Below are 22,047 nucleotides of genomic sequence, written 5' to 3'. Positions count from 1 at the left end.
TGACCCATCAGCACCTGAGAGACAAAGACCAGGGGAGCAGCTTTTAGGCGTTTGCCGTAGACTGCACAAGCCGAGCAGCTACTCCTTGAGCCTGAAGGAAACAGTGACGGGGGTGAATGTCTAGGAACCCCTGGGGTTGCTGATGCAGCTGAGTAAATGTAGAGTAAAATGACTCGTCTTCAAAATCCACCGCCAAGAAGGTCTTATAAGCGAAAAATGGCAGGAGAAATTGTGTCTGTGTCTCCCGCCAGTTCTGGGGATCCAGCCCCAGGACCTCACAGGTGGTGAGCAAGCGCTGTACCGCTGAGCTACCTTCAAACGACTTCTCTGTTCCTAACCAGGCTTTGTCCTCTGTTACTCGCTTCCTTTCCCCAGAGCATTGCTGCCTCCCTCAGCCTCTGTCTTCAAGCTCGTACCTGCCTTGTGACTGTCATTTGTTTCTTTGTTTCACACACTGATTTTTATTCTAGGAATATAAGATAGAGCATCTTTTCTTCGTCTTCTCATTAAAAATGGGCTCCCATACTGGCTGCATACACCAGAAGATAAAGTGTCACATCTCTGGTTTAATTTAATGCACTGCATTTCACTTTGTTATTTAGAAAACGAAAAATAATTCAAATGATGTTGATATTATTAGCAATGAGACTAGTACACAGGTGTAGCAATGTCTCATTTCCCCAGAGATTGAGAAATAATAAAGCATTTTGTGGCAATGAATTTTTTTTGTTTGTTTCCACCATAACTGAAGTTTACCCTTTTAAACACATCTTGTTAACTTTACAGAATGAATCCTATGTAGCCCAAATTAGAAAAGAAAAAGCTGAACAGGGATCAGCAGAGCAGGTTGTTTAAGGGCACCAGCTTTGGAGCCCAGTGGCTCTTGTGTGGAAGATTGGCTGATCACTAACTCTTTAGGTAACATGGAAGGCCCTCCAGTCAAAGACCACCACGAATTGGATAAGTTCAGTTCTTTGCTCCTTGCAGCAAGGGAGACCTTGTAGTAGGTGATTTGGGAGGGAGTGTTTAGGGAGAGGGACCTTGCTTAGGTTGTCTGGAAGTGGAGGAAATTCCATTATCTCCGACCTTCTTATGTCTTCACTAATAGGAGAGAAAGGTCAGCATGAGGCTACAGCTGTGCTTGATCAAGAAGCAGCAGTTGTTCATTAGCAGATTGGAAGGGACCTGGTATTTGGTCATTTTTGTGGTGTGAACAACGTCCGTGTTTGGTCTGTGAGTAGACATGATCATACAATGGTCTCATTTTTGTCTTGATTCATGGTCACAGAGTGAGTGGCCTTGTGTGATGAAATTGTTCACATCCTCAAGAGTTGGCACCCACCAGCACCAGGGCCCGGCTGAAAGTGCCAGGCCAGCTCCCAGACATGAGGGCTGCTTCTGTCTTTCTCCTGATTCTGGGCAAGTTAGCTGATATCTTTAAACTTGTTTCCACATGTGGACAAGGCCTACTTCGTTGGTTTGTTAAAATTAAATGAAGAAATGGAAACAAAGCATAAGCCTAATGCCTGGCACACAGAAAGAGCTCTTCTAGGGGGTTTGCTGTTGAGATTCTTCCACAAAAGTGTTGCAGCCGAGGCCGAGAGCTGCTCTGAAGTTCTGCATGGTATGGGACAAAGAATGTGGTCCCTTGCAATTCAAAGGTTCAGGGTTTTGGGACTCTGATTTAGTTTTACCAGGCACTAGTGGTCATAGTGTCTTCTCACAGCATCATTACTTTAGGGCAGTGGTGACGAACCTATGGCATGTGTGTGTGTTGTTGATCTTTTAAGACAAAAGATGTTAATGTATAAGTTGTTTTTCCTGAACTAAAACCTCAGTGTTCTGGCTTAATTGTAGTATTGGTACTTTGTAACAAATAAGTGGGTTTGGGGTTGCAGTTTGGACACTTGTCTCTAAAAGGTTCACCATCACTGCCTCAGGGGCTACTTTTTTGGTTGGAGGAGGACTGGGGAGTGAACCCAGGGGCACTCTACCACTCAATTATGTGACCCTCCTGTTTTTACTTGGAGACAGAATCTTTATGTTGTCCAGGCTGGCCCTCAACTTGCAACCTTCCTGCTAGGAGGCTTCTTTTAAGATTCTTTGTTCCCACAGGCAAGTAGCCTGACCAGGCTGTATGCTTTGCTAGCTTTGAGTGTCCTCTTGCTACCTTGATCTCTTCTCTCCAGGTCTCCTATTTGGGAGTCTGATTCAAGCTATAGGAGGTCCTCACCTCGTTCACTACGGCTTTCTGAACTATAATCTGCTTTGAGCTGAGAAGCTAAATAGGCCATTGAATAAGCACTGTTTGTTAACATTTTTAGACAGAGTCTCACTTTGTAGTCCAGCCTGGCCTGGAACTGCTATTGTAGCGCAGACTGGTTTCAAACTCTTGATTCTCCTGCCTCAACCTCTAAAATGCTGGAATGGTAGGTATGCACTACTATGCCTGGTTTGTTTGCTACCATAATTCTTAAAGCTTCAAATGAGAGCCTAGGATAGTGATAGCAAACCTGTTACACGTGTAGCTGCACCTGGCTGTTCGCACTGAAAACTCTAAAAGGTTCACCATTACTGGCCCAAGATCAGTGTAGTACCTGTGAAGTGCTGCACAATTTTAGTGATGAGCTATTTAAGCTTGATCTTGTCTGCAGCCATTTTTGTTTACTTTCAAATTGAAGCGTTGTAGAAATTTGAATCCAGGTTAACTTTTGGTTAGCTGAGACATTACTATGTGTGTCTGTATCAGGCAATGTGGATTCTAGATCCTTCATTCACTTGGACCTTCACATGTTATTTAATTTTCTTGACTAGATGAGTTCTTTAGATGTTTGAGAATGATCATGGCAGTGTGCTACCTGCTAGCATCACATGGTAAACTCTATTGCATTAAATTTCCAGTCTATATTTTGGCTGATGTCCTTATGGTATCAAAAGTTCCTAGGAACAAAGAAAAAATAGCAACAATAAAAAACAAACCAAGGACTCCTTTTTTTTTGTTTTGTTTTTTGTTTTTTAGACTAGCTCTCATCAGTCTGGCCTTGATCTCATGGTGATCCTCCTGCCTGAGCCTTCTGAGTGCTCTGATTATGAGTGTGTGACACCATGTCCAGCCACCAGTGTTGTTTTAAAAAAGGAAATATAGTGCTGGGCGCGGTGGCACACCCATGTAATCCCAGCACTCAGGAGGCTGAGGCAGGAGGATTGTTGCGAGTGCAAGACCAGCCTGGACTACATAAGTGAGTTCAAGGCCAGCCTGAACTGCATAGTGAGACCCTATCTCAAAAAGACAAAACAAAACAAAAAAAGGAAATAGAAAAAGTCTTTAAATAATATGACAGATGATTGATTTCATTTGTATTAAAATAACATAATTCTACACTGAGATTCCATTTCTCATCTATCAGGCTGGTAAAGATCTAGCGTTTAATAATGCATGGTTAGTGAGACTGATACTTTCTTTTTTTATTTTAAAGAGAATAATAATAATAATAAAAGAACAATAGCAAAATACCAACAACATAGACAAAAAGCAAAACAAAGCAAAAGCAAAAAATGGTACAGCATTTCAGAACAAAATGATAGGGATTAACAGTGGTTGTTATATTACATATTGTTATCTTCAACAAAGTTGCTCAGATTACCAGATGTAAGAATAGGACTGATACATTCACTATTGGAGAGACTGCAGAAAGCTACAACTCTTAGCAGTGATTTCGAACCTTTTAGAGATGAGTCCCCAAACTGTAACCCCAACCCTGCTTCTTTATCACAGAGTTCCAACACTGCAATTAAACCGGAATACTGAGGTTTTAGTTTAGAAAAAACAACTCATACAATAACATCTTTTGTCTTAAAAACACAGTAACATGTGTGCAATAGGTTCACCACACGTATGCCATAGGTCAGCCCCCGTTGTAGGTTACAGATGCATTTAATATTTATTCAGCAATCCCTCTTGTAGGAATCTACCCTCTAGATACACTTTCTCATGATTAGAGAAGACATACATATGGGGATACTTAGCAGTATTTTTTTAAGTAACAAAAACTTAGAAATAATCAAATGCTGAGCAATTAGGACAAGTTAAGTCAATAACGATCCATCCACTGGAGGAGTACTGTGTAGATCTGTAAAGAAGAATGTAGGAACATGGAGTGATCCTTTAGAACATTTTATTAGGTAACAAAAGCCAAGGTGCAGAACAGTATAGATGCCTGTTACCTTGTATTTGTCTAAAACAACACGAAGGTAATATAACTAAAAGGGAGAGGAATAAATGGGAAGACAGAGCCAGGACATGGGCAGGAATGGGGCTTTTTAGTAGATACTCTTTTCCATAATTTAGATATTTGTGCTCTGCAAGTGTGTCATGTATTCATACAGAATGATGAAAGAGAAACCTTTAACTTCAGCTTCACTATGAGAATATTTTCAGAGTCTCATGATTGAATAAGTCTGATTCTGATAAAACCTACAAAGCAATAGCTGGTGCTCCTAATTCTCCCTAAAGCATCCTACCCTGTCAGGAAGGCAAATTGACTATGCTTTGATGTTAGATGAAAAAAACACATTAAAAATTAATTCAGGAGTTCTGTTTTTCACCCTCTACTCCCTCTGGGGATGACTGTTATTATTACTCAGGCTTTGTCTCCCTTAGCGGATGGGTTTGTTTTGCAACTGCAAGACTGAGTCTGTTTCTACAGAAACCTGTTGAGCTGAAGGAAAGCCAGCTACTCCCTTTCAGCTTGTCCCAGAAAACAATGCAGAAACCATAAAAGTGGAGATCCTAGAAACAACGGCTGATTGAAGCAGGCTGTGCTGTGGCTCTTGGACCTGCAGGGTGAATTCCCACGGGTCACTGGGGAGACTTTCGTTAAGTTCTTTGCTTGTGTTTGGAAAGATAAATGCTGCACCTTACCCCTGGGGCAGTCACAGCATTACTGTCCTTCTGTTCTCATCAGTCGGCTTCTGTTGGATCCCTCTCTGGTGCTGGCTTCTCCATCTGTCCCCCTCCGCCATGCCTGGGCTGCTGGAGGAATCCTTGGGCTCTCCTCTCTCCTCACCCCTCCTCCCACCACACTGCGTCTCCTCTATCCCGAGGCCACTGACAGAAGTTAGAGCATTTCTTGGTGATTTCTAATCAGTTTTCCCCGCTCTCATCTCTTACTTCTGACTGTTCTGGCCGCTTTGCTCTCTAGTCCTGCCGTCCTGTGACTCCTGCCACCCTGGCTCCCTGCAGAGGACACATGGGCCTTCAGGCCCTTGTCCGGGGACCTCCTTAGCCCCGTCGCTGGCCCTTCCTGACTGTGGAACCCTGTACTCCAATGCCGGAGTCAACTCTGAAGCTTGATAGTCCATTCCAGGGATGACAATGAAGTGGTGTTTGAGCATAAAACTTGGTTGTAAAAGACTTTTTGAGAATAATTCTTGCTTTTTGCCACACAACGGTGTCCCCGGGGCCAACAGGAGCTCGCTGACAGCCATTGTGCCTTTTGCTGTCTTCCTCATCCCTGCACCACCTCCTGCAGTCTCTGCTTCTGCAGCTGAGCCCGCTCTGGTTTCTTCACATTGCCTGTAGATGTGTCCTGGGAGCCACTGACTTCAGAGGCTGCTGTGACCCTGTGCTTCTTTCCCGGTGGACTTATGTGCCCTTTTCCTGGTCCATCCCACAGCAGTCTAGGCTAATAGCTAACATAAACCCTATTTTTTATTCAGGCCACCAAACTAGAAGCTCATTAAAGAAAAAGACTAATATTTTAAAAAATCTCTATTCTAAGTGGTTAAACACAGTACCTGAGTATAGTATGTACCCAAGAATAGTTAATAAATGATTCAACTAATGATTTGGTAAATGAATGAGTGCACCAGTGAATTAAGTGGAAGATTCTTACGCTTAATGCTGTGAGGGATGAGTTGGTGGTGACAGCTTGCACGTGTTCATTGACTCTTCTTTGCCTTTCATGGTTTCAGAAAGGAATTTCTTTGCCCATTTCAGAATCTTTTCCTTAAATGTTCCATTTTACTGTTAATATATGAGTATGGTCAGGTAGCAACTGTTTCATAATAATCTAAGAAAAGGTACTTTGGAGAACTAGGTAAGGAGACTGTTTTCTGACATCCTACGAGAGATTCATGTTGAAGAAAGTGAATTGAACTAGTTGAGGTCCAAGATAACTCCCAACTCTGAAGTTACATGAAAGCTGTGTGACCAGGTAACCATGCCAACCACCAGAGTGCAAACACAAATATAACATAGCTCTTGCCCATTAGGCATTTTAACTTGACCATGGAGAGTTTTTTTAAGAAGTTATTTCAGTTTGTACTTTTGTGTCATAATTTTTATTATATATATGTGGTAATACAGGTATATGTGTATACATATTTTGGCTGTGTGCAGTTTGTGTATTATGAATTGTTTATGACTTTACTTGTGTTTCTGCTAGAGTGTTCTAAAACTTGGTTATAAAGGATTTTTTAAAAAGACTCTTGCTCTTTGTAATAAATATTATAGATATTTTCTCAGATTGCATTTGTCTTTCTAAAGGTGCTTCTCACCCTACAATTGTACAAATATTTCTCTATATTTTTTTTCTACTTTTATGATTTTACTTTTCCTCAGAGAAACCACTAATCCACTGAGAATGTTGCTCTTGTGTATGGTATGAGCGAGGAATCAAGTTTTATTTTTTCCAGATGGTTAGCCTGTTTCTCCCACACCATTTATTAGTCTTTATTTCTTCCACTGAATATAGTACTTTTCAACCTTTCAGTATGTCTCCTTTTCCCTTCAGCTGAAGTGTGACTGTGCCTTTACTTCTGGGTTAAAAAGTAATCACCAGTTACTTTTCATTTCAGAGTAGGAAAAGTCACACTGTGTAGAGAAAAGACACCTGTGACCTTTCAGAGAGCTACAGTTGTCCCTAGGTATCTGCTGAAGGATTGGTTCCAGGATACGCCTTCCTGCCTCACAAATTCCACAATCCTTGGATGCTCAAGTCCCTTCTATAAAATGATGTAACATTTGCCTATAACCCATGCACATCCTCCAGTATGTGTACTTTAAGTCACCTTACAATCTAATGCAATACCTAAAGCAGTGTCAGTGCTATGTAGACAATTGTTACACTGTATCATCTAGGAATAATGACAAGAAAAAGTCTACATGTTTAATACAGACAAAAGTTCTTTTTCAAACATTTCCAGTCTGTGGTTGGTTGAATCTGTGTCAATCAGTATGTTGTTCAACAAATATTTTTAGCTCTCTGCTTCCCGGATGCTTGGTAAGATTGTATTTATGGGCCCTCATGGCTGGTGAAAGCTATGTGACTTGCTCTGGTAAGTTGTAAGTGAATACTCCATGAGTCTGTGCTGGGCTATAGCATTTAATTGCTGGTGTGAGAAGTTCCAGAACTTTCTTTCCTGTTATATAATGACTGAATTGTTCAACATGGTGTCTTTCTCTTTGGTCCGATTTTCTGAATGACTACAATAAACAAATCTCTCTTGCCCCTAACACATTCCCCCTTGATAGTCACACTTTAGGAAAAAAAAATGCATCTTTATTGTAAATCATCAAGATTTGGGGTTTTGTTTGTTTGTTTTTGAAGCATAATTCAGTGACCCTGACTAATGCACGTATTCTTTTCCACTATCTCATTTAATTTCTTTGTCATCAGCTGAACTCAAATTAGGGGGTTGCCTAGGGAGGAGATACTGCTTCATGTGAACTGTTGAGATTAGAAAGAAATGATAATTTTAGCAATAAAGATACAAAAGAAAAACCTCATATTTGATTTTAGGATAACTTAATTTTTTCAGGTCATCTGGAGCCTCAAAATGTTTGCCAAGGCAACAAGGAATTTTCTTAAGGAAGTTGATGCTGGTGGTAACCTGATTTCAGTATCAAACTTGAACGACTCTGATAAGCTACATCTTCTAAGTCTGGTGACCAAAAAGAAGAGATATTGGTGCTGGCAAAGACCTAAGTACCAGTTTTTATCTGTCACCCTTGGAGATGTACTCACAGAGGACCAGCTTCTGAGTCCAGGTATGTTTTCTTGTGTATATTCTATAATTGGTTCTGGAACAGAAGATGGATCTTTTAGACATGTGTTGTCTAGAATTGAGGTGATAGATTGTAATGAATTCTTCTTTTTCTTTGCACGCTGTCTCAAAAATATATCTTTTCTTAAAATGCATGAACTTCTGTGTGCTTGACATGAAAAGTTATAGGTTCATTTTTCCAGTTTTGGTATAAAGGTCAATCATGCTAGCCATGATGGTGCATATGTGTAATCCCAGCCACTCAGGAGGCTGAGGCAGGAAGGTTGAAAGTTGGATGCAAGTCTGGGTAATTCAGGGAGACTCTTATCTAAAAATAAAGACATAAGAAAGGCTAACGATGTATGTCAGAGCTCTTTAGGTTCAATCCCCAGTGTAGGGGGGTAATGCCCCTGTAGATACTTAGCATAAGTGGAATGGTTGCCCTGCTCAGAATTTGGTTCCCTGTTGAGATGGATGATGCCACGTACTGATGAAGAGAGTGTGAATAGTGTTATTACTCACACAGTGATACTTTCTGGAGAACATAAAGCAGGCTCCCAAGCTGGTGTAAAGTGGCTACAGCGAGAGGAGGTAAGGAGCTCAGCTGTTACTGTGATTAATGGGTGGAGCATTCCTGTCTGTATTGGGTTGGGGTTTGTGTGGTGTAACTTTCACTGGCACACATATTGGGAGCACCCAGGCTTTCTTATCAGTTTGTCCAGATGTGCAGTGGAAGAAGAAGAGGAAGTCGGGGGCTTGAGAGCTGCCCGCAGACAGACCGCAACAGTGGATCGGATACAAGTGCACTCTGGTACAGTTGTACATGGCATAGTTCAGACAAAGATGGGCTGCAAAGTGATGGTCCCTTAAGATGATGTAGCCCAGTGACATCCTAGCTGTCTTAGTTTGTGTACGTAGCTCTATGATTTTGGCGCAGTGATGAAATTGCCTAGTGATGCATTTCTCAGAACTTGTTAAATGGTACCTGTCTGTGTTTCTGTAAAATACAGTAAGAGACAGAAGAGAAAACTAATCAACAAAATCTACCTTCACTTATTAATTTTCCTGAACACTTGGATTATAGTCTTTATTTCTTTGCCATTTATTTATTTGTTTAATTTTTGAGACAGGGCCTTGCTATATAGTTCAGGCCTGCCTTGAACTCACTATGTAGCCCAGACTAGCCTTGAACTCATGGCATGATCCTCTTGCCTCAGCCTCCCAAGTGCTGGGATTACAGGCATGCATCATCATGTCTATCTTTCCCCTTTAATTAAAAAAAATTGCTATTGTTTTAGATACAGGGGTCTCACTGTGTTGCCTAGGCTGTTCTTGCTTTAGCCTCCTGAGTGCTGGGATTATAGGCGTTTGCTATTAATGATGCTTGGCTTTTGCATTTAAGTTTTTAAAAACAGAATTAGAAACACTAAAAACAGTTTTTATATACTTTAATAAGGCAGCAAAGAATATTTCTGTGTGTGTGTGTGTGTGTGTGTGTGTGTGTGTATGTGGGATGTGTGTGGTGCTGCCAGTTGAACCCAGGGCCTTTCACATGCTAGGCAAACCCTTTGTTATTAAACTATATCCTCTGTCCCACGGTTGGTTTTTTTTTTTTAAACAATTGATTGGACCAGAGGTTGGAAACTTTTTGCAGACTCTGTACTCACTGCCATTCTACTTTTTGGAGCGTGGTGATTTGTGAAAGTATCATCATTTTTTATTGGGTGAAATGATATCTCAGTCTTCTTGTGGCTCCAAAATTCCCTAGCTTTGTGATTCCATCTTTAATCAAGGGAAAAAGAGATAGGGGACATCATTCGAGTTTCCAAATTTTCTTCTGAACAAGCCAGTGAGCTTATTGGGGCTGCTGAACAGTGGGAGAATGAATCAATATGAATTTTATAGCAGCCCATCCCCAGACTTATGTACATCCTGGCAGAACTTCTACTGAATGGTAAAATAACTAAATGTAAGGGGAAGCAAGGGAGAGAAGAATTCACAAGCTAGACCACAAGCCCCTGAGTAATGGAATTTCTCTGCTTTGTAATGTTGAAATGCTTCCTTTGCGGTGTCTTGAAAAAACATGCAGACTCAGTTGCAGTCACTGAAGACAAAAGGTGGCATTTGAGAGTTCACAAAGTCTTGATAGTCCCTATGGGGTATGATTTAACTTTGGGGACAGAGTTTTCAGCAGTGGTAGAAGTCTGACTGAGGCCAGAACTGTAGATAGAATTCTGAAGATAGAATTTTTGTAGAGCCTTGTAGAGCCTAGGACTATGCTGTTTATCAGAAAAGGATGTTACTGTGGTCCAAATCCATGGATCAAGCACTTGTTGCATGCCAAGCTCTGTACCTGGCAAAAGCATCCATGAGGTAGGTGTCATTAATGATCTCTAATTACATAGGAAAGTCTGAAGTTCAGGGAGATGAATGTTATCCAAGGTCTCCCATTTAGTGATATTAGAGTAGGGAGATAATCTTAGGGTCATCATATCCATTCCATCCTACCTCCCAAAGCTTCTCAAAGTGTTTGCAACCTACAGGATGTTAACTAGAAGAAGCTTCTTCTCAGCCTTTCCTATTCTTGGTGGTAGTTCAGTGGGTGAAGGCGATGTAGGCTGCAAAGATAATGAGATTGCTTATTAATGGTGGCCAAGGAATGGGTTTTCTTGACTAGAGTCAAAGAAATACAGCTGTTGGGGCAGTGTGCAGATGGCAAGAATGTTTTCGGACTGGTGGTTTCCAGTCCTTTGAGAAGGGCATCCGGGAGCTCAGGTGAGCCTTGGGCTACGGTGAAGGGAAAAGGCAATTGTGAAGTTTCTAGCAGGAGTTTTTTTGAAATGTGGTCTCACTGTGTTGCCCAGGCAGGTCTCAAACTTATAGGTTCAAGCAATTGTTTTGCTTCAACATTCCAAGTACTAGGATTACGGCCATGTACTACCTGGCTCCCAGCAGCCTCTTAATATAGCTTTACTGAGTGTGATAGTTGAGAGTATTTTTAGGGTTGTACCTGGGTGGATTAGAAATGAGAAAAGTGACCTTGGGGTGTAGCTCAGTGGTAGAGTGCATGCTTAGCATTGTGAGGCCCTGAGCTCAATACCCACCACCAGGGGATAAAAAAAAATGAGAGGGAACAGTAGAAACCTAGAGACATGTGAAGGCTGGCAGTTTGTGTGAGGTCTTGAGAGTCATCTTTAGGGTTCAGATACAAAGGGATCTCGAAGGCATTTTGATAGCTGTCACTTGGTCTGGCCAGATGCAGAGCATGGCAGTTCTCAGTTGACTCAGCTGAAGCTGGGAGAGTGGGCAGCAGTGGCATATTCCTTAGCATCTGGGAAGCCGGGAAGGAAGGAGGGAGAGAGTCTGGGGCTAATGTGCTTCAGGATGGTGACTGGGAGGCCAGGCATGTCAGCAGATTTTAGCAGGAAGAGATTAGGAATGGCATGATAAGGAATCAGTGACAGGCTAGAGGGCGGATAGGAAAATGTAACATGGGAGGCGGTAATGAGGGCCAGGACATTGTTCTCCAAGGCTGGTAGGCAGGAAGGCCCAATGTCCATGATGCCCAAGGCGAGGTCCAGGTGGACGCACCAGGTGCATTCCTTGGGGGTGCGTCTAGTGGGGCTCCTTTCCAGCCTGTTCCCTGGCAAAGCACACATTTAAAATGGTCTAATTCTTCAACAGGTGGTGGTTAAAGAGATGTTCACTTTGAAATGATTTGCTGAATTGTACAGATTTTTTTTTTGTACTTTCCATACATGTTGGAATTGAAAAATGACAATACATAAAAGCAAGAGAGTAAGCCCTGGCAGTCTGGGGCGCGCCCTTGCTCAGCACTTGGGCAGGCGGCACGCTCTATTTTCTATTTTCTTTTGCTCTGTTTTCATTTGGCTGCTGGCCGGTGATTCCCAAGGCTCTGCAGGAAGCCAGGTGACCCAAGACACAAAGGTGGCCTTGTTGTCTTCAGGTTCCTGTGCTCCGTTTGTTCCAGTGGTCGTGGAGTCGGACTTCGTGAAGTACGAGGGCAAGTTTGAGAACCACGTGAGTGGGAGCATTGAGACTGCTCTGGGCAAGGTCAAGCTGAACGTGGGAGGCAAAGGCCTGGTGGAGAGCCAGTCTTCCTTCGGGACCCTGCGGAAGCAGGAGGTGGATTTGCAGCAGCTTATCAGAGACTCCGTGGAGAGGTAAGAGGAATTCTGTTCGGCATCTTGGGTTTTGACACATCTCATGTTTAAAGGTCATTCCCTCGGACCTTTGTTAAAAGGGTGACAGATGCAACCTTTGCCAGCCAACACATATTTATTGAATGCCAATTGTTCTGAACACATTCTGTATTCTAGAACTCCTTGACCGTTCTTAGCCTCAAGGTGGAAGCACTTTGAAAGGATGTTATTTCAGGAAAATTCCTGCTTCCTTCAGTCCTATGAATTATAAAATGCCAACATAGAAAGGCTAAGTCCTGCATTTTTGAACACTAATGGTGGAAGCAGGAAAATTACAGCCCCTGTCTGGCTGTTCATCCTTTCCTGATAAGGGAGAGAGGAAGGGAGGGACTCCAGAGGAAGAGTTGCTTTTCAGCTTTGACATCTTGAAGAGAACCCCACACTGACTCACTTGGCTTTCCGTAGACACCCTCCATCCCAGGATAGCACATTGCTATTTTACCTTATGTTTATTCAACATTCAATAAGTAGTTTTATGGAGTGGGTACTACGCATCATCTGTGTGCTGAGGATACTACAGCGAACACAGTGCCATAATTCCTGTGCTACATTCTAGTGGGGAAAGACACGAAATACATAACTAAAATGTTCTGTAGGTTGATGGGATTGGTGGGATAGAAAAAACTATGGGGGGTATGCTAGGAATGGGGGCTATGATTTTACACAGCGTGACCAGAGAAGGCATTCTGAGAAGGTGGCATTAGATAGGCCAAAAGGAGTTGGGAATGAGCATGGGGCACTGGGCAAGGGGAAAAGTATGAGAGAGAGACAGTAGAAAGATGTTGCACATGGTGGTCAGGGTGGCTGGAGCCATGTAAGCCGGTGAAGGATGGGAGACAGCAGGGCAGCGAGTCCAGCAGGATCTCAAAGACCATTGGAGAGACGCTCACACTTACGGGAGTGAGATGGGAAGGCCTGAGGGAATTCTGAGCAGAGAAGTGACCTTTCAGAAGGATCAGTCTGGCCCCTGGGTTGAGAAAAAACTGGATGGACAGAAGCCAGGAGCCCAGCTGAGAAGTTATTGCAATAAGCTATTGAGATGGTATTTCACTTTATACAGTACCATATGTGCATCTTCATGTGTAATTTTATCACTTTTTTTTCCTTTTAAGATAGAAGGTTCCAATGCAAATGAATTAAGCGAAACGTCACTTGAATTTAAATATGGGTGGCTTATCTCCTCTTTTGCAATATTCTTCTAAAATATAAAATATGGACTCTGTGCTCATTAAGCAAAATTATGTTTAAAAATTTATAAAATACCATAAAACACGCTTATCAAGAATTTGGTGGGTGGATTTTGTACAGACTGGGCAACTGTGGTCTTCAAAGCTGATACACCTCTCCAGTAACCGCCCAGGGTTAATGGCATCGAAAGACCACAGTCACGTATGTGTGGCCCCTGGTTCCTTCTGGGACTCTGATTCCATGGAATTAGGAGGCCACCAGGAGTTCCCCTTCTGGTCAGAGAACTTTAAGTGCTCTTTGGAGGCCCCAGGTGGAAAGCAGTCACCCATAGCTCCGGCTGTCATGATCTTCATTTTCCTTATTGCTGTTTTTTTTTGCTAGAGAAGCATTTTTATTCTGTACTACAATGCTGACACACATTAGAAAAGTACTTGCCTATCTGATGTAAAATGTAACTGCAAAGTCTGGTGACACTTTCCACTGGGGAAGGAGAACAGAAAGGTGAGGGAGTCTGGGGTTTCTTCTTTGCTCCCTTAGTCTTTACATAGCCCCTTTTAATGATTTTTTGAAGTCACGTTATTTCTGTTTCAAGAGCCATAGTTGGGCAGTGCTCTATAATCACATTTTCTGAATTTTTTTAGGGGGGCGGGTATCGGGTATTGAACTAAGGACCTCGTGCTTGCCAGGCAGGAGCTGTACCACTGAGCTGTAGCCCCGGCCCTTAATCACATTTTCTGATACAGGTTTTAAAACACGCTTCATGATCCAGGTGTAGAAGCCCTTGCTAACTTGGAAGCATATGGGGAGGGGAGATGAGTGAAAACAGTCTGAGGAGAAAGAGTCTGGAGCCAGCAGCTGTAAGTGGGGGAAGGAATGGAACATGTGTGGAACACCTACTGTGTGCCGGGTGGTTTATGTGCATCATCTTGTTTCTTCTGCACAGCTGTCTTCAGCTTGTGAGAGAGCTCAGGCTCAGGAAGGCAAAATAACTTGCTTCTAGGCACGGAGCTCAGCTGGGTGCTGGAGCTGGGATTCCGCTCTAGATCTCCTGTCTCCAACCCTCCTGTTCTTTCCTCTAAATCGTGCTTAAAGTGACTGTGAAGAAAGGAAATTGGCAGAGGAAAACGCAGTTACAATGACAGCACAGAGTGTACAGGTGGAGGCATGCATCTGAGCCCCTGCGAAGGTGTCTGGTGGAGAGTAGAATCTGCCCTGTCCTGAGCAGGCACAGGGAAATGATGAGGCTTGTGCACCCAGCGGGGCCAGACCCAGGGATGCATCGCTTTGGGAGACTCTTCAGGGATACTGTTAATTGCGGAGGTGAGCGGGGAGGGGTGGCTGGGGAGTGGCAGCCCAGGAGCGTGCTGAAGAATAAGTGTCAAGAGCTGGGTGTGTAGCTCAGTGGGAGAATGTGTGTGTAGAATGCACCCAAGGCCCTGGGTTCCACCCCCCAGGTCCAAAGAAAACATTGAAATGCCTGAGGTGCCTGGGGTGGATCATATCATCTTTGTTATGGTGCTAAGAGCTAAAGGTGAGCTACAGAGAAGGGGAGGGAAAGAATGACTCTCCTTATCCTGGGATGGGCATCAGGAAAGGTAGCATTCTTCTGACTCCCGCTGGAGTAATAAATTCTTATCCATCATCTGCCTAACTTTGGACTCCATAACATCATCAGGATTGATAAGGTGCTGTTGATACACATGTGGCCTTGGGAGTGGTGACTGGTGATGCTTATGTACTCTGTTCTCTGCACAGTTTACTTGCAGTCAGTCATTTTTATTTCAGGTCATTTAGATAAGTTATCATCTCTATACAAGTTATTTAAGCTCTCAAAAATCTGAGTATTAGGTCTGGGGATATAGCTCAGTGGGAGAGCACTTGTCTACATGCATGAGGTCCTGGGTTTGATCTGCAGCAGTGCAAAAAAAAAAAAAACAAGAAAAAAAAACCAAAATGAAATAAACCCCCAGTATTGATTTATTGTCTGTGAAAAGTGTACATATCTCAAAAATAAACTTCATCTAGCCTTGAAAAAACAAGCACGTGGATGTATGACATTTATCTAGTGTTTTGAGGCACAGAAATTTTCCACTAGAATTCACCTTCCAGGGATTTGGACTGATTCCTTTGAAGGAATAGGTTTGTTTTAAGCATTCATGATGGAAACCAGTCTAAGACATATTACATACTTTGTTTTTTGAAGAAGAAGGAGGAGTAAGAGAAGACATTTACTGAGAGTTCTTATAATGGCTCAGATTCATGCTTTAGTCTTAACATCTAGTAGTATTCTGTAACACGTGTTACAGACCTTTTCTTCCATCATCAGATGCCATTTGTCACTACTTTAAGTATAATAGCCACTGCTGGGTGTGGTGGTGCACACCTGTAATCCCAGCACTTGGGAGGCTGAGGCAGGAAGATTGCCATGAGTTCAAAAACCTTGTCTCAAAAAAAAAAAAAAAAAAGGAAAAAAACCCCCAGCAGCCACATATCATCTGCAGTTGGTTCATTGCTTCTAATCTCTTGGGCCTGGGGAAATTTATTCCTCATAAATAACTTACATGGACTTGGTGAGTCACACCAGCCTTTGGCCTCAGTTTCCCTGGCTATACGTGAGATAGTTGGACTCGTTGAACTCCTGGCTGTCTCAATGTGAGTAGACCCTGGAGTACACATATCTGCAACTTTTCCTTGAATTCTGGACCTGGGTTCCAGCCGTTTTCCAGCCGTGGTGCTGTTATCGGGTAGTTTGCTTAGAAGTGAAAGGTACTCCAGTCAAAGGTACTGCAGGTCCTTCTTGCCTGAAACAAAGAATTGGACCAGGGAAGCCCAAAACAGTGCCAAAACATGTATATGAGAAGTGAGGGGTGAATGCATATGGGAGAAAAGCACTCTGCGGAGTGAATTTGGGCAGAATAAGAGAAAAAGAAAGTAAAAGCAAAAATATAAGTGGGCTGTGTGGGAATTCACAATATCAAACTTCTCATGATGTCCGGTAAACCATCTCATGGGGGCTGGCAAGTTCTATATATGGAGTCCTGGTGTTGCCCCGAGATCTTTTGTTTGTTTTGTTTTGTTGAGACAGGGTCTCACCATGTAGCTCAGGCTGGCTTTGAACTCACTGTGTTGCTAGGCTGGCCTTGAACTCCTGGTGATCTGCGACTCACTGTCTCAGCCTCCTGAGTGCTGGGATTACAGGCATGAGCCATCATGCTTTGCCCTGGGATCTTGTCATTGGCAGGTCCCACACCCCATCTCCTGTATTAGCACCATTTTGGGCTTTCCCAGCTACTAGGTGGTTGAGGTGGATATTACCATAAGGCCAGTCCCACTTCAATCCTTTCTCACGTTATAAAGCACTTTGGTGAGCAGGTTACATTTGTCTACCTATGCTGTATATGGTAATTAGAAGCTTGGTTTTTCACACAGAATTCCAGATTAGATATGTGAAACCGATACATCATGAAAGCAGTGGTGTGACAATAATAAATCTTCATAATTATTTAGAATATTTTAAAATGACACTCAGTGTCCTATTGTATTTAAATATTCCCAATTTCCATAAGTTTTACATATATATTAGAAATAAAAAAATAAAAATATGAACCTGAAGTTTTACCATCTTTCAATTGGTCTATAGATACCTCCAGCCACCAATAGCAGGAAAAGAACCTAAAGAAGCATTGCCAGCCTCTCTCTCTCTCTCTCTCTCTCTCTCTCTCTCTCTCTCTTTCTCTCTCTCTCTATATATATATTCATATATGTTTAAAAGTGCTACTCTTTGTATGGCTGTTTGACCTTTTAAACAGTGTTGCAGTAGTTCTCATGAGCAGCGTTTCGATATGCCAATAGCTCTTATTTTATTTGGGAGATTTTCAAGGCAAGGGATGTGAGGGCTTTAGTTCGGGTTGGTGTTGAACTTGTGATCCTCCTGCCTCAGGCTTCTGAGGGCTAGCTTCGTCTTTCTTGAAAAACAACAATAAAGCAAAACAAAAGTACCCAAACAGCAGTGTTTGAACTAGCCTTCTTTTCTACCGAATCGGTTTCCCTGTGACCGGCAGAGCATTAGAAAATCATCCCAGTTGGCTTGTACTGTGCTCAGTGCTGGCTTCATTATTTTTGAAGAAAGTTTGTGCCTGTCGGTGTGAAGATTCTGGCTCTGTGCTCAGACGACGACTTTCCCGAATCTCCTCCCTTCCTGTCCTCTTTTGGCCCTGTTTCTTCTCGCTGGCAGCCTGTGGGCCGGCGAGGGCACCCAGAGGTCTACGGTGGGTGAGGCTGGCTGCCTCTTCATGCTCTTCTCCTGCAGTTGGTGGCTGGAGGTATTTGTAGACCAATTGCAAGATAGTAAAACTTCAGGCTCATACTTTTAATTTATTTTTCATATTTTTCAGGCTGTTTTAAAATAAAAACTTGAACAACACAGAAGATTTAAGGAGTAATATAACAAATACAAATAAGCCACCTCCCACCTGGCTTCATAAAAGTTCTTTTTCTATAAACCAGAGCTTCGGAGCCGTCTCTTTTCTGCCTTCATTGCCCAGGATTTCATTAGCAAAGTGGATCCGTGTCCCTGTGAGAGTTAGGTGCAGTTCTGTAGAACACAGCATGGTGCAGGGCGAGTTCCTATCAAGTGTAGTATCGAGTGGTTACTGGTGGAATCACTTTGTCCAGATGGCACTAGGTCAGGAAGCTGGAGGAGGCCAGGGCTCCGGGCAGGAAAGGTGCGACTTAGCATGCTGAGACCCTGCGGGGGAAATGCAGAGCCGCAGGAACAGGGTGATGTGAGGTGCTCAGGTTTCTGACCAGTGCATTCGCAGCACCCACCTCCGTAGAGGACACGGGGAACTTCAGAGTCTCGATTCTGAGCCCCAACACGGAATGACAGGGACCTTTGGTGAAAGTCGCAGGATCCTTGCTCTAGGGGCAGCCTGTGCTCCCTCAAAGGGAGGCTGGCCTGGCTGTGCAGCTGTGCCATGGAGCGTCTGGAAAGCACACAGGCTGCCTTGCACACTTCGTTTGTAGCTAGAGACCCACCCCCCTCAGGTGCTCCCTCCACCCCGTTCCCCTGGGGCGGCACTAAGCGCTGTGGACAAGGTCTGCCAAGATGCCCGCGTGTCCCGCCAGCCCTCCTGAACATGCCTCTTTCCCGTGGGCTCGGGCACAGCGCCTGCAGCATGCTGAACACTGCGTGGTAGAAAGAATGATTGGTTTGTCTTCATTTCCCATTGAAGGAGCCTCAAATTCAGAAGTGAGTTTGCCTGGACTCTTCAGGCCAGGTCCACACCTGATTTTTTTCAGTCTGTAACTTGGAGAGGAAACATACTTTCCAAGAGCTGCTGTATGGATTCACCTCTCTGCATCAGCATCCTTTCTTTGGTTTCTCAGCTTTCAGCTTGCTGCGTCTCATCGTGGGGTGGCAGTTAATGAATCATTCTGTCAAGAGGTGAAGCATCAATAATTTCTTAGTCATTTCTCCCCTTTCTGTCTTCTTGGAGGGTTGTGTATGGTTATGATAGGGTATTAGAGATGAACGTGGACGCAGGTAGGGCAGGTGCAGTGTGGCGATGGCCTAGTCATGTGCAGTTAGCAATATGTTGTGCCCAGATTTTGGTTTTTCCTGCAGTTTACAATCTTGACATTTTCATCTTAATCCTATGGGGTGAGGGGCCTTTCTCACTTCGGTAATCCCCACTTACCTCCAGGGATATGGTACAAGACTTCAGTGGATACCGGAAACAGACGATGGTAACAAACTTTGTATATTCTATGTTTTTCCAATATATACCTCTGATAATATTTAATTTATAAATTAGTCCTAGTAAGATATAAATAAAAATAACTAATAATAAAGTAGAACAATTATAACAGTGCGCTGTAATTGACATTATAGGAGTGTGGCTCCCCCTCTGTCCCTCAGGATGTCATATTGTCCTGTGCTTGCTTTTCTGCTGACACGCACAGCTGAAGTGAGAGGAATGGTAATAGACTTAGAGTGCTGTGCCTATAACTTTTGCAGCTTGAGATCTGACAGCAACATTAGTGTGAATTTTTTTCCTTCTTAGAATTTTATACATAACTTGTTTTATCGTAGGTCTTAGCACCTTTAGCATGCTTTTTGTTTTTGTATTAAGTCAAGAACTTTCACCTTTTCACTTAGAAGAAGCACTCTTTTTAAGGTTTGGGGCCATTATTAAGTCAAATAAAGGTTATTTGAACGCAAACACTGTGATAGCTGATCTGATAGCTGAGACAGCTCCTAAGGGACCAATGAGCGAGTAGCATATATATTATGAACACATTCTACAAAGGATGATTCATCACACTGCCAGAATAGCGTGCAGTTTAAGATTTTTGAGTTATTTCTGGAATTTTTCATTTGACATTTTTGGACTGAGTTGACTACAGGTAGCTGAAATTACAAGAAGCGAAACAAGGAGCAAAGAAGGAATATAAATATATATTATATATATATGATTACTAAGATAATTGTGCTGACTCTGTTAGAATCCTCTCTCTGCTGCTGGGCGGCAGTCACTGCATCAGAGGTGAGACCTGAGAGTGAACTTGTTCTTCACCTCAGAACTAGATGATCCCCTGGGCTCCTTTGAGTTGTGCAAGTTCTCTACAGCAGGCCCCACAAAGACTGATTCCTCCTGCGTCATGGTGGGCCCTGGGTTTTAAAGAGCCTGCTCAGGACTCCATCAAAACCTTCCTCTAAGAGATGTTATTCTCCAGGGTTATCGTATGAGGAGTGTGACTGCAGTGACTGGTGTGGCCTTGTTCATCTGGCGCAGTGTCTGGGGCATAAAAGGACTTAATTATTCTTGGAAGTTGGTGAACATGGGATGTGGTGGCTTGTCCGAGAGAGTACACCTCTCCTTGTCTGTGCAGGAGGGATCCCAGGCAGTGCCTTTATGCTTTGGAAAAGAAAGCATATTGTTAGATGTTACAGGTCTTCTCTGGAATTCTCTGTGAGCTTGCACTTTGGCTTTTGAAAGGTTAGAAATAGAGAACATGGAAAAGCCTCAGCGGGGAGGGCAAGCAGCTTCATTAGGTTTGGGCCTGGGAGCGGACAGCTGCCTTGGGAGCCTGGGCCCCCCTTTTTGCACCCTGCTCTTGCCCAGGGCGTGGTCTCCAGCACCACTTGTGGAAATGCACAGAGTAGTACAGGCGTTCACAGAGGAGTTCAAGGTGGCGTTCCTAGTGCGGCCAAAGGAAAAGTGCAGCCAGAAGTAGAAGGGTAAAAGGGTAGAAGGTGACAGCAGCGTTGGGGAGGTGGTGGCCCGGTGAGGCTTCGCGAGAGATCAGGCTAAGATTCTTGGCTGTGTGACTTTGGTTACTGTCTTCAACCCCTCTGAGGCTCTATTTTCTTCATCATAGAAATCCCTAATCCAGGGTTTTAAATGTCTTTACTTCTTAAACTCTCAGCCGTGCATACAAGTTACGTAGGATTAAGGTGAACAGGTTGCACTGAAATATGCCTGGCTTCCCCACTCAGTGGGCCCTGCTGCAGGGAGGTCAGAGCCAGGGTCCCTCTCCCTAGCACTATTCGGGGTCTGTATCTGAGGACGCCCCCCAGAGGAGGTCCCAGACTCTCCTGGGGCTGCTTGAGGTCTGACAGCAGTGACTAGGGAGGAGATGGGAAAGGGTTTCCTCCAGAGACTGTTCTGCAAAGAGTCAAATGAGCAGTCCATGTTGCTGGGTAATTATCTTCCCCTCTGTCCACATGAGGTCTCCTCTTCTAGCTGAAGATGGTAAAATTTGTCCAGCATTCAACTTCCAAAAGGTGGCAGCACTGTCCTGGGAAACAGAATCCGGGGATGCCTGCCTGTCCACTTCCTACCTCTGCAGCCCAGTTAAGAATTTCGTGGGGGCTTGTCTGAGTTGGGGTGTTTGGCCTCTGCTTGTGATCCTGAGTTTGCATGTAGGATGGGCCCTGCCCTTGGATAAGCTTCTGTTCCCTGATGTGGTGGAGCCACTCCTGCAGGACCTCACAGGGTTCAGCTGGGCCCTGCCAGCCTGGGACTGTCATCGGATGAAGAAGAAAGTTACATTCCTCCAGGGATGTTTCCCTCCTGTCCTTTAGTGTTTGGGCTAAGGGTTCTCGAGGGCAGTGGGAATTTTAAGCAGTAGAGTTCTGGAGTGTTCTAGGTTTTTTTTTTTTTTTTTTTTTTTTTTTCCATTTCAAACACTTTTACACTGACTTAGAACAATTTCCAGTGTTGCAGTGGATTCTCCTTAGGATGTTTTGCAGTCCTGCAAAGTCATTTAGAATGCTAACAACCCTCCTTCAGCCCTTCCTCTTCCTCAGTTATGGGTACGCAACCAGAGATGCTGCTTCTCTTGTGTGTGCTCCAGTGGGCATGAGCCGGTACCTGAACTGTACTCAACTGAATCAATTTATAGTGATTGGCTGGAGGATGGAATTCTGTACAACAGTAGGGAGAGAATATTAGAAAGAGCTTGTTCCATGCATGTGCTAATATACTGGTTTTTATCTATAAAGTCTCTGCCTATATGACCGAGATATTCTGTCTTAGGCAGTTTGCATCTATTTGCCATTTTTTTTTTTTTTTTTTTTTTTTTT

The 22,047-nt window shown here is 43.5% G+C and overlaps 1 protein-coding gene across 2 annotated transcripts in view; it reads left to right on the top strand.

The window, feature by feature from the left end:
- Positions 1-7,821: 7,821 nt before the first annotated feature.
- Positions 7,822-22,047, top strand: part of Dfna5 (deafness, autosomal dominant 5) — a gene marked incomplete at its 5' end in the record, with an annotated part of 60,707 nt that continues 46,481 nt past the window's right edge. Inside the window, 2 exon segments of one of the 2 annotated variants that reach the window (XM_013510600.1) lie at positions 7,822-8,050; positions 12,038-12,230. In XM_013510600.1, the coding sequence (XP_013366054.1) occupies positions 7,840-8,050; positions 12,038-12,230 (404 nt within the window). 2 annotated transcript variants of the gene reach the window in all.

The sequence above is a fragment of the Chinchilla lanigera genome, unplaced genomic scaffold (assembly GCF_000276665.1).
Source record: "Chinchilla lanigera isolate Chin_1 unplaced genomic scaffold, ChiLan1.0 scaffold00009, whole genome shotgun sequence".
Lineage (NCBI taxonomy): Eukaryota > Metazoa > Chordata > Mammalia > Rodentia > Chinchillidae > Chinchilla > Chinchilla lanigera.
The sequence above is the reverse complement of the archived record's forward strand: the minus strand, read 5'-3'. Positions and strand labels throughout refer to the sequence as shown.